The sequence below is a fragment of the Pholis gunnellus genome, assembly GCF_910591455.1.
Source record: "Pholis gunnellus genome assembly, chromosome: 7".
Lineage (NCBI taxonomy): Eukaryota > Metazoa > Chordata > Actinopteri > Perciformes > Pholidae > Pholis > Pholis gunnellus.
Window position 1 is genome coordinate 12,371,566 of NC_136533.1, and position 16,565 is coordinate 12,388,130.

General features: G+C 43.1%; 2 protein-coding genes across 2 annotated transcripts; one reads left to right on the top strand and one right to left on the bottom strand.

The window, feature by feature from the left end:
• Positions 1–51: 51 nt before the first annotated feature.
• On the top strand, positions 52–10,863 carry idh2 (isocitrate dehydrogenase (NADP(+)) 2). The gene is made up of 11 exons (XM_079163247.1): positions 52–275; positions 4,806–4,897; positions 5,352–5,517; positions 6,077–6,237; positions 6,917–7,060; positions 7,815–7,951; positions 8,131–8,282; positions 8,400–8,512; positions 8,778–8,875; positions 8,958–9,050; positions 10,449–10,863. The coding sequence occupies exons 1-11, from the start codon at positions 161–163 to the stop codon at positions 10,531–10,533; spliced, it is 1,356 nt and encodes a 451-aa protein (XP_079019373.1). The 5' UTR covers positions 52–160; the 3' UTR covers positions 10,534–10,863.
• A 1,453-nt stretch (positions 10,864–12,316) lies between these two features.
• On the bottom strand, positions 12,317–16,316 carry znf710a (zinc finger protein 710a; the record flags this gene model as incomplete). The annotated part of the gene is made up of 6 exons (XM_079163507.1): positions 12,317–12,698; positions 13,098–13,272; positions 13,369–13,560; positions 14,262–15,095; positions 15,261–15,746; positions 16,194–16,316. 6 exons carry the CDS (start codon positions 16,314–16,316, stop codon positions 12,529–12,531), a joined length of 1,980 nt encoding a protein of 659 aa, XP_079019633.1. The 3' UTR covers positions 12,317–12,528.
• Between the last annotated feature and the right edge of the window lie 249 nt (positions 16,317–16,565).

The following is a 16,565-nucleotide window of genomic DNA, read 5'->3' on the forward strand; positions in this document are numbered from 1 at the left end:
TCTGACGTAATAACCAGCGTGTCCCGCCGGTGAGGTGAAGAAGGGCGGCGCTGCCTCTGCTGCTCACTATATTGCAGAGAGACTCAAAGCGTTTTGCCCTCTCTTCTCCTCTGAGTTTCGTCGAGTGTGAACCTCAAAAGTGAATCAAGCCAGGGGAAACATGGCTGGATATTTGAAAGTCCTCAGCTCTCTTTCGAGGTCTGCCGCTGCCTTCTCCAGAAACCCCGCGGTGCTTGCGCCGGCTTCAAATTGCCAGACCTTGCAACAAAGAAACTGTGAGTGGAGAGAGATAGCCCGGGTGATCCTCAGCATATTTGTGTTAACGGTAGCTTTGTGTTAAGATGGTGCTTTTTAAAGTAGCCGAGGTTGGCTATTGTAACGTTTGCGACTAACGTTAAATCAGCCAGCCGTTAGGTTAGAAGCTGGGTGGCGCGCGAGCTACGCGGCTAACGAAAGCCAACTGCCGTTTGCTGCTAGCGGTAGTAGTATTAATGGGGTTCATAGCTAACGGTGCTGTAAACGCTCTCCGGTGTCTTAATAATAGTTTAATGCCCGTGAGGGCTGCCGGTTGTTTGCACATTCCGGGGGTCGTAGACGTCGAGAGAGATGAGGTCCGAGAGAGAGAACCGAGAAGCCGGGGAGGAGGATACCCGTCTTTGTCTTCCACATCCAAAGTTTAAGGAATGGTTGAAGACCGTGTTGTCACTTAATGAATGAAACCGTTACATAAATACTACCACCACTAACAAAACAAACGTGACGGGGCAAGAAAAGCATAACGGTTACACCTCGCTCTATCTAAAAAGATTCAATACATCAGGGAGAAAATTGCGGTGCGAAAACTGGCAGCGAATGAATAAAATGAATCTTCCGTTTTTTAGCTGTGCGGACATTTTATTTCCAAAACACTGTCGTTGTCGCTCATAATGAAGTTTAAATCTGTTGTCCAAACCCAGAGTGATGAGCTGCTCTTCAGCCATCATGACATTCGTGCGACACCGAGTTGGAAAACTTTTAGCAAGGTCAGCTACTGCATACGAGGCTCCGCTGTAGAGAGCAATGGCTGCCGCTGTCCTACTTAATGTGTTCCATCTGGGTTGTGTTTATTTCACCACATCTGCACCTTGCATTACGACTGTAAAACCCACTGCGGCGTGTTACTTTTATGTTAGTGTTGATACTTTTTACTTTTTATTTATATCCTTACCAGGAGGGCAACCAAAATCCCTTGCTTTTTTTTTTTTTGTCTGATTTGGAGCCAGGTTTATCACGTGGGCTCTGCAGACATCCCAAATTCTTATACAGCGAGGATTTACATCTAAATAAGCTATTGTGATGCATAGTTGCATGTCTCCATTCAACCTAAACGACCAGCCCCACTCAGTGTATAAAGAGCCGGGTCAGGTGAAGGGTAGTTTAGAGTGTGATTGAATCAAGTTGTGGTTTACTATCAGTGATGATTGATAGTAGCCCAGTTTACACAACCAGGATTAAACAAACTGTCCTACCTCTACACTTCAACCCTCAACTCCTAAAGGTACCTGCACTGGGGTAACATCTGTTAACATGCACGTGTGGCAGCTTTCTTTCGTATTTTATTTGGTGTTTGTTATAGAAATCCTGTATAAATCAGTGAGCCAGAAGCGTGATTAAGAGTGACACTGCTTTTTCCTGTTTTTATTGCATTGTCTTTGCCGACAGCTGTTTACTGTTATTACGAGCCCTTTCAATTTCCCCAGCGCTCATAAAAATTGGACAACATGCTGTTTCTGGATTTTACCAAGAGACGGTGTAATGCTCCAGTTAGTGTCCAACGTTAGTTTGTAAACTTTGAAACCTTGCATTTGAGCTTCCACTTTTCCTGTCAGTCCGGTTTTTAAGAGTTCATTAACTGACCTTCTCTCAAAAGTCTTTCCTGCAGCTTGGTTTTAGCTTCTGAACGCCTTTTCTCGGTATAAGATTAAACTGAATGGGTTCAAGGCTCGCCTTCTTCTGTTGAAAGTCAACCACAGAAGCTACGTAGACGAAGGTTATTGCTGTCAACCTGTCAAGTACACGGTCTTTGGCTGCTTGCCCTTAATGTATGTTACATAACGTTGAGCACATGGTCTCACTATCCAAACTCACAGTTCTCAACTTATATGTAAACACTGTGTACTACAGGGTATTTAAAACTTAATACTCAAAGTTGGCACTGAATGCTAGGCCACATTCTTGTTTACTTGTGCTTTCATCAGATATTTTCTGCTTTAAAATCAATTTTTACACTTGTTTTTAGGCTAATTATTTCACAGCCGGAGGAGTCAAAACAGCAAACAATATATAATAATACTGAAGCTTTGTAGAAGTATGACAATGTGAATATCATGCTCAAAGTAAGATATATTCTTTTGGTGTCAGTGCGGAGAACAATGTAGTTTATTTGTACCAGTATCAACACATTTTGAATGGCTCCCAAGTGTAGACTGTAGGTTTTTAAACGCTGAGTTTGCCTTTTTGTGTTTAGTATTTAGTTGTGAATAGAGACGGCTAGGACTGAGCAATATTGAGAATATCATGATGAATCGAACACCTCGCTATAGGGTTGACTTTTGGTGCTCTCACAAAATATTTATGGATAAATATTTATCGGTAATGTGACCATAATGACTCGGTCAGTAAAGGCAAATAATGCAACAGCTAGAACAGCCACGTCATCTCAGGAGAAGACAACACTTATGCCAAAATCTAAGACAACATATGTTCTCTCATCCCGATATTAATATAATATCGATATACTACCCAGCCCGAGAGACGGCTCTAATCAACATGCTATGATTTAAAGTAAGCTGTCGAGTGCAATTCTCCCATTTGATTGTTAGTTGTATATTTCTGCTACTGACCGGCTTCGTCTGAAGCTACCGGTGGAGAGAGAGAGAGAGAGAGAGAGAGAGAGAGAGAGAGAGATTGTGAGCAGACTTATCTCCGATGCATGTGGGAATGATGTGGCAGGCGGGCACACATGACTTTTATTCAGCCCCCCCTTCATCGTCCAGCTTGTGATGCATACAGAAGTTACATAACCCACTCGGCTCCCCTCCCCCACTTGCACTGTGATAGTAGAGCCCTGCTATAGCAGATCTAGGGTGGACGAGTCCGAAATGATGCCAGTAACAGTAGCTGCACCCATGATGCACTGCGGCAGAAACTGTACTGTTCAAATAGCAGACCGAGAATGACAAAGTCTATTATTAAATTACCAAAGTCCAGTTCACCGTCTGCCAACCTTTTTTTTAATGAACGGTGCATTGTTTCACTATTGCTCAATCACTTTGTTGGTTAATCACTTGGTTTATAAAATGGTGAGAAATGCGCATCAACATTTTCTAAAGCCCAAAGTTACAATATATTGCAACAAATTGCTTGTTTGTCCAGCCAACACTACAAAACCCCAAACATATTCAGTTCACCAAACTGGCACAAAAACGCACCAGAACCAGTAACACTGAACTACTGCTTTTATTTCTTTCTGCCTGCTTTGTGCCTTTGAGTAACTTAATTGTAACTTAGAGGTTATAAACTCTTTTCAATGAGGTTATTTTCGGCGCTTCGTGGTCACCGTGTATCATGTGTCATGTTTGGAGCATGGGATCGGAGCAGAGGCTGTTTTGACAGGTGTAGGCATGGCTTCATAATCCCAACTAGGTCAAATGTCTCCACAAACCCAAGTGGATGTTTGCTGTTTTATTAAATTGAACATAAGGAAATGTTGGTTGTGTAACTCGTCCAGCAGGCTTCTTGTGTTTTCTTGCATTATTCTGGGAAGGCTTTGGGTCGCAGTGGGGGAGCATTAACTTGGCTGGGAAATCGGAAAGTCACTTGATCCTCTGCACCTCCTCCCGGACTCTTCTATTCACTCAAACTCTCCCACACTGAGCCGGATGACAGAAGATATGATTAGAGATACTAATCTACGTTAAGCTGACAAACTGGGAGGCTGAGGAGTTAAGAGGCCCCTCTCTCAAGTCGTTGTTGGCGTGAAAATTAAAACACTTTGGGATATGGAAGTTTTTAAAAACACCAACTTTCATTCAGGTTCCTAAGTGTTTGTAAGCTGCGTACTGTATATTAGAGAGTGAAATTGGTATTTTTTGATACAGATTAGAGGTAACTTGTCCAGTTTTTGGCGACTAGTAGCGTTATGGAGCAGTATTTTAGAAAGCGGGTCCTGATTTGTTTGTATCACATGCACGCTGCAATGTAATGCTGCAAAGATTCCCGCTATCCCGCTGGTTGACTGTCTAATGAAGCAATGCGTCAAGAAACAGAGCAAAGAGCAGGGAAGAGGACTGCTTCCTGAAAACAAGTTTAACATTTTTTTATTTTACTCAAATATAAATTGGCGTTTTACGAGGAAAGAAAAGCCGTCAACACGTTTCACAAATTATGCATTTTGGTAAGAAACAGAATGCAAACTCAAATGTGTTGTACTTTCAGTTACTCTATACAAGAAAACCCTCACGTTTGAGAATGTTTTCATGTCCAAATACTGATTTTTGGGTTTTGGCCATTAATTGTTGCAACGCTAACTCCTGAGGCACAGTTTTTATCAGGCAAACGTAAAGGAAACAGGATGCAGAAATAACTGCTGTCTGTCCTCTGCAGATAGATCGCTCTATTGTTGTCCAGTCACTAGTATTCCTGTGTTTATGATTGTTACTCAGCAGTCGTTGACCCTTAAAAGAAGATATAAAAATAAGCCTTTTCTTTTGAATGAAAAGCTGGATTTGCTTGAACCCGTGTGCGTGTGTGTTTTTGATTGACAGATGCCGACAAACGCATCAAAGTGGCCCAGCCGGTGGTGGAGATGGACGGAGATGAGATGACCAGGATCATCTGGGAGTTCATCAAAGAGAAGGTGATTAAATGGCGTCCAGAGGCGGAAGGGTAAACACCCTGGTGTGAGTCTCAGAGGACGACGTGCCCACGCTGTCTGACTTGCCTATTTTTATATTGCAGACTGACACGTGGATGTGAGGGGAGGTTTATGGAGGATTATTTATGTATGATGTGGGGGGGAGGGGCTTCGCTGAGGTTTCATTCAGTCACTGGCTGCCTGCCTCCGGAGAGAGCAGCTGGTGCATTCGCTCAGGAAGGAAACGAGGATTTGTAGTTCATAAATCTAAATAGTCATGCAAATACCTTTTGATGATACATCGATCACATATTTGGGATTTTTACACTTTTACTTCACACTTTACACTACTTCAGTTTAAAATCATTTGATTTCGTCTCTCAGAAAACTGAAAGTTTTCTTGACTGAAAGAGCGTGTGGATGTTACAAGTGTGTATGTTTTTGTTGTGTCTTTTAGCTCATCCTGAGCAATGTGGATGTTGAGCTGAAGTATTATGACCTGGGTCTGCCGTATCGTGACCAGACTGATGACCAGGTCACCATCGACTCTGCCCTCGCAACTTTGAAGTACAACGTGGCGGTTAAATGTGCCACCATCACACCCGACGAAGAAAGAGTGGAAGGTATTTCGTTGCCTCCACACATTTCCAATTTCAGAGCAGTTTAGCGTAGACTTGTACCCATCCTGAAATGATTTTGCCTACACTTTATCGCAGAATTTTACAAGTGCTATCTAATAAACATTATGATTTCACAAACTAGTGACTTGTCAAATAATTTGATATGCAACGAAGGGGACAACATAAGTCGTATTAACATTATGTACATATTTACTGTGGGCAAACAGGTTGAGCCTTAACACGGCTCTAGTTGAAAGTCCCAGTAGGATTTCCGAGCTTTTCATTTTAAGATCCAATGACTAAGGTGGATAACTGTCGGCAGTAATGGTGAAAAATGTTCAGAGCAGAGAACACAAATATATAAGTGACTAGACTATGGCGAAAAGCTTGAGTCGGTTAAGAAACGGACTATCACAAAATAAGTTTATAACTATAGCAAACTTTATAAACAAACGTTACTCTTCCAACAAAGTGTTCCTTGTGAGGCGTCTTAAGCGTGTTTAACCTCCTCCATCATCCTACACATCCTGTTCTAACAGTAATTTCTATTTTTCATATTCAGAGTTCAGCCTGAAGAAGATGTGGAAGAGCCCCAACGGTACCATCAGAAACATCCTGGGCGGCACCGTCTTCCGTGAGCCAATCATCTGCAACAACATTCCCAAGCTTGTTGGAGGCTGGACGCAGCCCATCACCATCGGCAGACACGCCTTCGGCGATCAGGTGAGTCTCCTCTAAATGCTGACGACAGTGGAGCAATTCACTTTACAGTTATATTTCTGTTGCCTCTTGAGCCCAAAGTAACGACCAACCAGGGAGTCGCATTTATTAAATTATGTGTAATGAAAATGCATGCCGATAATGATCTGACTTATAAAATCGTGCGTGTTCCCGCCAGTGCGTAAATTCCTTTTTGTAAATCCCAAATCAACCTGGAAATGTGAGCACGTGGATCAGCCTCATATCCCGCCCCCTACACGTCCACATTCGATTATACATGGTCAATGCAAAGCGCCTCATGAATGTTTAGGCCTAGACATTCATTTTTCGGACACAGAAATCAATGTGCTTGTGGGCGAGGTGATCCCTGAACACTTATTTCCACCTAATCCCTCCATTCATGTAGTCCTCCAGCAGCGACGGTGCATCCATCACGCAGCATCACGAGTGTCACCGCAATATGTCATTTTACGGCATTGATTGAACAGATAAATAAAGTTGTGGTCACTGCTGCGATTTTACATTTAAAACCACTATGAAAACTAAAATGCACACTTTAAAAGTGCGCACTTTGTCCCCTCAAGTTTATTTTTATAGATCCCACCTTTTGTGCGTATGTAACGGTTATAAATTCAGAATTGAGATATGAATGTTAATGAAATGTACTGTGTTTGCTCTACAGTACAGAGCAACAGACTTTGTTGTGGACCAGCCCGGAAAATTCAAGATGATCTTCTCACCTGCTGATGGTAGTGCAGGCAAGGAGTGGGAGGTCTATGACTTTCCTGCCGGTGGCTGTGGAATGGGCATGTACAACACCGACGAGGTGAGTGTGTGATTAATAGATGAGGCTGCCTTACTGTCAACAAATCCCATTTAAAAACAACTAACAACGAACCCATTGCGTCTATGAAACTCAGATCTACGGCACAGAGGAATAATACATATCAGGCTTTGGCTCCACAGAAAATGCTCGTTAGTGGCATCAATTAATCTTTGTTTTTGGTCTTTTTAATGGGAATTGTTGACGGTAAGAAATAACTTGGCTTTGTTTTTCTCATTTTAATTTTACAAAAGTCATGAGAGACGATTGTTTCCTAAAAGCTTCTCTCTGGATAAAAGATAACAAACGGTCCTGCATACCTGAGTAAGATGCAGATTGAGACGTTGTAGATAAAAGCTTCAGACAATGTGTTGAACCTTTTCTTTGTGTTTTACATATTATTTTACTGAGAGGGATACAAAATAATATAAACTTTATTAATTCTTGCCAGTAGTCCCAAACTCTACCTATTCAGTCTTGTTGGTACTTATGCCTTTGAGTTCACGCTTTAAGGGAACTGCTGCTCCATTGAACCCAAGGCTGTTTTTTTTAGAATTGACACAGTAGTCGTTTCGACCTCTTTCCAACCTGCTTCACTACTGTTTTGTTTGCCTTCATCAGAACGGCTCTGTTTGATCTCACAACATAGGTCATAGTAGATGACTTTGAACGTGTCATGGGGAAGGTTGTTAGCCCCTATACTGCTGATAAAAGGCTACAGCAGTGTGTGAGCTGTTTGTGTTTCTCCCCCCAACAGTCTATCACAGGCTTTGCCCACAGCTGCTTCCAGTACGCTATTGGCAAGAAGTGGCCCCTGTACCTGAGCACAAAGAACACCATTCTGAAAGCCTACGATGGCCGATTTAAAGACATCTTCCAGGATATCTTTGAAAAGTGAGTGATTTCTGTCTTTCTACTTTCATGTACAAATAAACCGTTTTTGTTAAATGCATACATTACGTCATTGCTAAAATTAAAACGGATCAAAATACAAGACTAAGACACATTTTGTTGATCGAGGTATAAGAGCAAGAAGTCTCTTTAGTTGAATATGTTGTATTTGATTCCTACAGGAACTACAAGCCTGAGTTTGACAACCTGAAGATCTGGTATGAGCACAGGCTCATTGATGATATGGTCGCCCAAGTGCTCAAGTCTTCTGGAGCCTTTGTGTGGGCTTGCAAGAACTACGACGGAGATGTTCAGTCCGATATCCTCGCACAGGGTGAGAGACTTTGAAGGCAACACGACTACTGCTCCTTGGGGGAAATTTTGCTGTTGCAAAATACTGAAACGATTTAGCGTTTGAGATGCCCGTGTGTTTGTGTTTCCTGTTTTTTAGGTTTTGGCTCTCTCGGATTGATGACGTCAGTTCTCGTGTGCCCCGACGGCAAGACCATCGAGGCTGAAGCCGCCCACGGCACTGTGACCAGGCACTACCGCGAGCACCAGAAGGTTGCTACCCACCTTTGTCAATCTAATGGCTCTGTATTGAAAAGCATTTACACGGAGCAATGAAACGGAGAATGTGTGAAGCCAGACTGTGTGATCTGTGGGGTTATACTGCCATCATGTGGGGGAAAGTGAGAATGAGAAGTGTTCTTAGATGCCCGAACAAAGTAAATACATTATGCTTTATGTTCATGATGATTAAAAACAACATTCCAGTTCTTTTGAAGAAGTTGAAAACTGTGACATTATCCTCAATCTCTACTTACAGGGAAGGCCGACCAGCACCAACCCCATTGCCAGTATCTTTGCCTGGACGAGAGGCCTGGAGCATCGTGGCAAACTTGACGGCAACCCAGACCTGATCAAGTAAGAGATGTCGTTTTAGGAAGAAACACACTGACCCTGGGATGAAACGTGCATTTTCTAAATGTCTTCTGTTTATGTGCAGGTTCTCCCAGACTCTGGAGAGGGTGTGTGTCGAGACTGTTGAGAGTGGTACGATGACCAAGGACCTCGCTGGCTGTATCCACGGCCTGTCCAAGTAAGTTAAAGCTTATTGTTGAAGAGAGTGGTCAGAGCTAACTCAACAACTACGTAAAAACATGTATTACTTACGAAGATAACAATGGTACACTTAATGTCCGTTTTATTAGATGTACCTAATTTTTGCTACTAGTTTTGTCTCCAGAGTTCGTTTTTCTTTGGGATTTCAGTCTAAAACATGTAGAATAAAAGCAATGAGTGCTATTATTATTAATATTATTCCTGATTGCAAAGGACATTTATCAATCATTCATTTAAGTATTTATTTTAAAGACAAAAACATATCAAGCCTCCCAAGTTTCTCAGTTCTATATCATTTTAATTTGAATACCTTAAGTCAGACAAAAATAGGTATCTGAAGTTTTCACCTAAACTCTTCCTTAATTTTCTGATATTTTATCCACCAAACATTTTGAGAAAATAATCTGCAGATTCATCAATCATACAAAACTAAGCTGCAGCCCTAATTTAAACCTGTAATGAATGATCCAAAAATGAATGTTTGGTGCTTTCACCGGCAGATTCACTTCTTCTAACTTTGAAAGTAAATATTCTCTTTGATTAAACCATCGGTGTGAAACACCCTGACATAAAACATGTTTGTTATTTGGCCTGATTCTGACCTGCCTGTGATACGGTTTGGGAACTCGAAACCTCATCCTAAACACGCCCCCATCTTGTTTTAGCTGACAGGAGTTTAAGCCAGGATGGTCTGCTGTAGACTAAAGGGTGTACGGTTTGAGGAGGTTTTTTTACCTCTTAAAGAAGTGTTTTCATTAAAACTTAAACAATTTCAATGAAGGTCGGTGGAGATTTATTGAGTGTAAGAAAAATGTATTTGTCTCAGTGCTGATCAAAATGTGGATCCAGGCAATTTTAAAGGATTCTCAATGTCGTGAAATATTCATTCAGAGTGCGTTTTTGAATACCGAAGAAGAACGTCTAGATCCAGGTACAGATGAAAATGTGTTATCAAGCCCTCACTTGTTGGTTGTGTAGTCCTGGTGGAGGTCTTGTGCACATGATCGGTATCTGCTCTACATTAGCTGTTAGTTGCTTCAGCTCACCTGCTAGCTTCAGCGCATCTTGACTTTTTCTTTCAAGCACTTTTCATCCATGAGGCATTGCAGCTCACACATCGGTCAATGATTGATTTTTTTTTTTTCTTTAAACACTTCTCTCACTAAACTAGAGACGGTTATAAATACAGGAGGGTGTAGCACCGAGTCATACTTGGTTAAAAGTTGCTCATAACATGCATCTAATGCCTATCCTAATTTAGGTAAAACTTCTTATCACAACGATGACGGCCCTAATGACCGATTGTATTGCTACAGTATTCCCTTTCTTCCATAAAGTATGGTACTGAATGTTCTGATCTGTCTCGTCTTCTCAGTGTCAAGCTGAACGAGCACTACGTCAATACCACAGACTTCCTCGACGCCATCAAGACAAATCTGGATAAAGCCCTCGGCAAGTAAAGGACTTGAAAGAACATAGTTAGCCTGGAGATGGAAACCTCACTCATCTGTTTTTGTACCTCATTTTTAACTTAAAAGGTCAATAAATTCACTTGCATTCTGTCTGAAGGAGAAAATAAAGTACTGTAATAGAATTATGTATTGTTCAATTAGGTTATTATTAAATAGTAAAGAGCTGTGCTTCAACCTGATGTCTCCCCAGCTACCTATGTGCAAGGTTTTATTTTTGTAATGTGAAGTACTGTGATAATAAGTCAATACTGTGTAATGCCTTGGGCAGGACTGAAGCCTCTGTTAAACGTGTTTGCCAATAAATACTGTTTGACCCACTATTGGTAGTTTTTGTTGTTTCAAAGCAAATAAAGGTCAGCCACTTTAAAGGTAAATAAATTTATTATTTTACAGTCTGGTACACAACATTGTACGTACATATCTATCAACATTATCTCCACACGAATGTCTAATACAGAATTCCATATAAGCTGAACATCTTCCCCTTTTTGAATCATCGCTTAAACCGTGACGGAATGAACACAGAAGCTGGAAAAACTCACAAAATTGAGCATTTTTATTTTAAATGCGCTCTATCAACATCGCAAATGGATAACTTGTTTTGCAGGTTACAAGTTTGAAAAGCTAAGCACTGGGAAACTGAATATATTGAGCATTTCCCAAATCATTTTCCACAAGGTCCGTGGCCCTGTCACATGTTGGGAGGTTGTCGTTCATCACTCGGGACCAGCGTGCAGCATGATGGATGGCATGCTCTTGCAGACACACTGGGGCACTTAATATTTGTGTCTTGAGTTTTTTTTTTTTGGGACACTTCTTGTTGAGATTCATCCATATAAAAAAAAAATACAGAACTGCAATATGAATGCAGGGTTTGCATTGCCTCTGAAAAAATGCTGCAGTCTTGTCTCGTGAAGGCCTGGATGGAGGGAAACTGTGAGACTGGTTGAAAGAGAAGCTGTGCCACAGTCTGTTCTCTGTGGTAATCTTTAGAGAAGATCTACAGATGGGTGGGGGGGGGGGGGTGGGACCTGAATGTAATTTCATGAGGTCTGCGATTGGACCCCAAGAAATCTAATGTCCCAGCTCAACACAACAGCAAGGAAAAGAGACTTACAGTCCCCGTAGCTGCAAGATTTGATCCAATTCTTTGGTAAAGGGTGTCCTACCATTTAAAAAGTGTATTTTGATTAGAGTCTTTAAACATTCCACAGAAACAATTACATTCATAGACTAGAGATCAATACAGGGTGATGCTTGTTAATGGAAAAACCTAAAAAGTAGACACAGTGGTCCTCAGTGCAACGCACTGATTATAGTACCAGCCACCATACGAGAGGACTGATACATTCTGTACAATAATATACAATTAAACACAGATCGCAAATCCAATTGAATATAACTCATTTTGCAGACCTCAAATTAAATTTATCACAGTAAAGATCAAAGTGAATCATTAACCTTTGCAACTTGATAAGCTTTGGCTTGTGAAATGACTTCTTCCCTTCAACTCTTCACGTTAGTTTACCCCAGCAGACTTGAGAGAGAGCGGGATTGTCTGAATGAGTAAGTGCAGTTTAACGTCATATGCTTTAAAGGTTGTAGCTAAAAATGTGCTTTTTAAATTCGGCTCGGATGATGTTCCTGTTTTTAAGCAACTGACAACATCGATGTATTTGTGTATATATATTTATTCACTTTACCTAAATGGCCCTGTTTTAGGCAGTCCACTTTTCTCAAATATAATATATGTATTCAGTAGATTTGCTGTGTTTTAGAGATGAAAAATATGTCATAAGGTAAAAAGTATATATTTCCAAATGTCGTAGCATTACGAGTGTTTCCAGTGCATATGAATGTGCAGTTTGCTTGGTTTCTTCACACACTTGAAGAACAACCCAAGCACGATGCTTTTAAAAGCAAAAAAACAATCCTGTTTTCATTAGTTCACACTTATATTCAATTTGGGTTCATTTCAATAATTCATGCAGTACTGAAGCGCCCTGTGCCCTTCCCATAGGTGCTGTAATACTCCATTTGAGATAGTTTAGCAATGTCTGGTGTGTTGTTGTTGTTAGCTCGGTTTTCTCGCTCGCTGAATTCAAAGCTCTCCTCTTCGTAGTCCTCCTGGCCTTCTGTGTCTTTGGGCGGTTCTGATGAAGGAAGCAAATACACAAAAATCATCGCACTCTGTCCTCAACAACACACACATACAGAGCTCTTCCCAAAGACACATGGCCCCTCCTCCTCTGCCTCTGTATCAGCCTCTACTGATAGAGACAAGCATGTCTAATCCAGGCACTGCTATATTTACTAATCACACGGGGTGGGAGTGACAGAGAAACATCAAAACACTTGGCCACTCGATTACAGCGCATGCTGAGTCAAAGTGCATTGGGGGCAGACTGAGTGACAATAATGCGACATGAAGCCCACCGAGCAGTCTCGCAAAGAAATGAGCCACACACGACCCATCATCGAATACCATCAAGGAGTTTCATCTGTTTCATCGCAGAGAGTGTAATACATTGATGAGCAATGGAGGTACTCACCATGTCCCTCTATAGAGGTGTCCATGATGCCGTGTTTGACTTTCATGTGTCGGCTGAGGTTTCCCTTCAGGTTGAACTTGCTGGTGCAGTATGGGCACTTGAAGGGCTTGCTGCCGGCGTGGAGGTGCATGTGGCCGAGGAGGTTGTACATTCTGTTGAATGACTTTCCGCACACCTGAGAGACAAAAGAGTGCGATAGTCAGGACCCCTCCCGGCTCAGTCGCAGTGGGACCCAGTGATCTCAAAGCACAACTCCACTGGCTTCACTCACCTTGCATTTGAAAGGCTTGACTGGCAGGTGGACGATCATGTGCGTTTTAAGGGTCTGCTTCTGGACGAATGTCTTGAAACAGACGTGGCACTGGAACGGCCTCACACTGGCATGGATCAACATGTGTCTCTTCAGGTTGGCCGACAGGGTGAACTCTCTGGCACAGACCTCACACTTGAATTCCTTCATACCCTGCAGAAACAAAGAGTGTTTGGGCCCCTTAATTAATTTGGCTTAATATATGGTTTAGAGGAAAATAAATAATGAGTCACAGAGGGAAAACACACAAGGAGCATTTGCATTCTGGCTTTTGATCCAACACATGTAGGTTACATTAGCCCTCCCGCTAAGTAGAGTGGGAACAGCCAAACAATGGAGAGATTTAACTTCTTTTCTTGTTTCAACATTTATTTGACTTTAATTTTAATATTTAACAAAAGCAAATGGCATGAAAAGAAATATAGTTTTTCCTATAGAATGAAACAGATTATATAATGAAATGGAGAGAAAGACCAGGGTGATTCATCAGACACAAAGGGAAGTAGCTCTGCGAATGACACACAACACAAAACACATGCAAGTGGGGGGTTGAGCCAAACAAAAAAAACTCAAGGCCTTTGAAGGCTATGTTTACAAAGCAACTGGTTTTGGAGGAAAGGCTGTGGTGCAAGTGTACACTATACCCTCCCATTTTCCTATGAGGATTCATACAGAGGACTCTGAAGGAGTGATGCTAAAATAATTAAAACTTGTATGTTTATATCTTGATAATGACGTTTTAAACATAGAGTGAGTATGTACCTATTTGGGTTTTTGTTTTGAACACACTGGTTGACAAAGGCCCAACATCTGGGTTTTACTACCTTAAATGCGAGGGCGTGCGGTGCCAGTACCTTGTGGGTGAGAGCGTGTTGTCGGAGGTGGTGGATCTGGACGAACTCCATGCCGCACTCGGGGCAAACGTAAGGCCGCACGTTCTGATGCTTCATCAAGTGGTTCTGTAGCTGGCTGCGGTAAGCAAAGGACTTGTTGCACTCTGTGCACTGGTACGTGGTCGGGCCCTGGTGGCTGGCCAGGTGGCGCTTCAGGTGCGCGTAGGTTGGGAACTCAAGACCGCACTGGGTGCAGACATGGCACTGACCGTTCTCGTGTTTGTTCTCGTGGGTCCTCAGCTCGCTGGGGTAGGCGAAGCCGCGGCCACAGAAGCGGCAGCTGTAGGGCTTGACGTCCGAATGCTGCAGCATGTGCCTCTTCAGGTGGCTGGTCTGCGTGAAGGCCTTCTCACAAACTGTGCACTTGTGAGGTCTGGTTCCCTGGTGGGTGAGCAGGTGAGTCTGGAGGTGGCTCGGCTGCTTAAAGAGCTTTCCACAGTGTAGACATTCATGGGGTTTAATTCCGTTGTGGCCCAGAATATGAGTGACGAGGTTATATTTGGACGTGTACGACTTTTCACACATGCGGCACTTCCAGCGTTTCAGACCTTCTCCCACATCGACGCAGTACGACTCGTCGATCTGTACGTTGATGTCCAGCCGGTCGATCTGCATTCGCCTGGCAAGGCCCTCTGGGTCTGACCACAGCATGGCCTGGCCGTTCTCCTCATACTCTCCTGGCAGGGCCATGTCAGTGGACTCGTAGGCCACCTCACTGGACTCATAAAAGCGGCTCCCCAGAGGACTGCCAGTGTCCCCGCTGGTCTTGAGGTTCAGTGCCTCCTCCAATTCTTCCTCCTCCACCACCAAATCTTCTTCCTTCTTCTGTCTTTCTTTGCCAGTGTTTTCTTCTCCTTCCTGTTCTGGCTGTCCGTCTGTTTTCGGCCTGGGTGTCTCTCTCGCACATGAGAGACAGTCTCCGCAGGCTTGCTCCTCTTTCAGAGATCTCTGTTGGCTGACTGGATCCTCGGACTTGCCGGGATTTCGCCTGCTGTTAATGTGAATGCAGGAAGGAGGGGTATCAGACTCAAGCCGTTCACCTTTGACCTGAGCCTGTGGACTTGTTACTTTGTGTGGGTGACCCTCGTCACTCCTGGGCCTCTTGGTCCTCCCGCGGGGCCCGGGCCTTCTTCTCTCACTGCAGTGGGGCTGGGGCTCCGTCTCGCCAGCAGGCTCAGCCAGGTAGTCCCCATTGGCTCCTATTAGCTGATCTGCATACTCATACTCCATTGACTCAGGTGGAGGAGGGGCACACTCTCTGGGCTCCCCAGTGTAAAAGCCATTAGGAGCAATGGTGGCCCCAAAGATTTCATTCTGGGAGATGAGGCCAAGAACGGCAGCCTGAGCCAGAGATAGTACCACCACGGGCTCCGTCTGCGTGCCCACATCCACGTGGCCCTCTGTCATCTTGGGGTAGGTCCGCACCAAGCGGCTACTCTCCTCCTCCTGGAAGAAACACAAGTTTTTAAAAAATGAACTTGAAGAAATAATATCTCCCTCATGTGTGTTTTCTTTATGACTCCGTCGTTACAAACCCTGCCTTGCACAATGTTTCCTCATATAACCCCATTTCCCCATTGTAGCCTCATGATATTGGTAACCTTACTATAAGTACAAACATAAGGTTTTTTGTTGCCAGAATATTAAAAATGATATGATTTAGTTTTTAAGAATCCAAACTGTCACCATAAGCAACACTATCTTGCCCTCCCAGGAGTCCAGTAGAGTATTAAGACAATGTGTTTCAGGGTTACACTGTGAAAGCTGCATTCATACTGTTCCTTGTTTCTTTGCTCTGAATCCACATAACATTCGATCGAGGAGATAAGGCAGATCTGTGTTAGCACCCCGTTTCCTTCCTTGACAGGCTTTTAGAATAATAAAGAACACAACAAGGGATGCAGGTCCAGCCAGGAAGTTGACTTCCGTGGACTGTCCTCGGCACTTCCTGTGGGGTCCCGGGGCAGCCTGGCTGACCAAAGTCAGCTCATCGCTGGTCCTATCCGTCTCATTCATGGGGACCAGAGCGCCTCGGCTCTACACTTGCCGTAGCCGACTTCATAATGCCTGCCACACTGGGCTTCCTTAACAAGATGATATATGCCACCAGGCAGTCTCATATCCATAACAGACATTCGATTGAGCTTCGAGCTCATTCTGTATTCCAGACCGATGCATAAGACTCGCTAACATAATTGTATGGTTCAGAAGTGTTTCAGACCCACACGCACATGTTTACCCCGCCGCCTGTAAAAGCAGAACAGT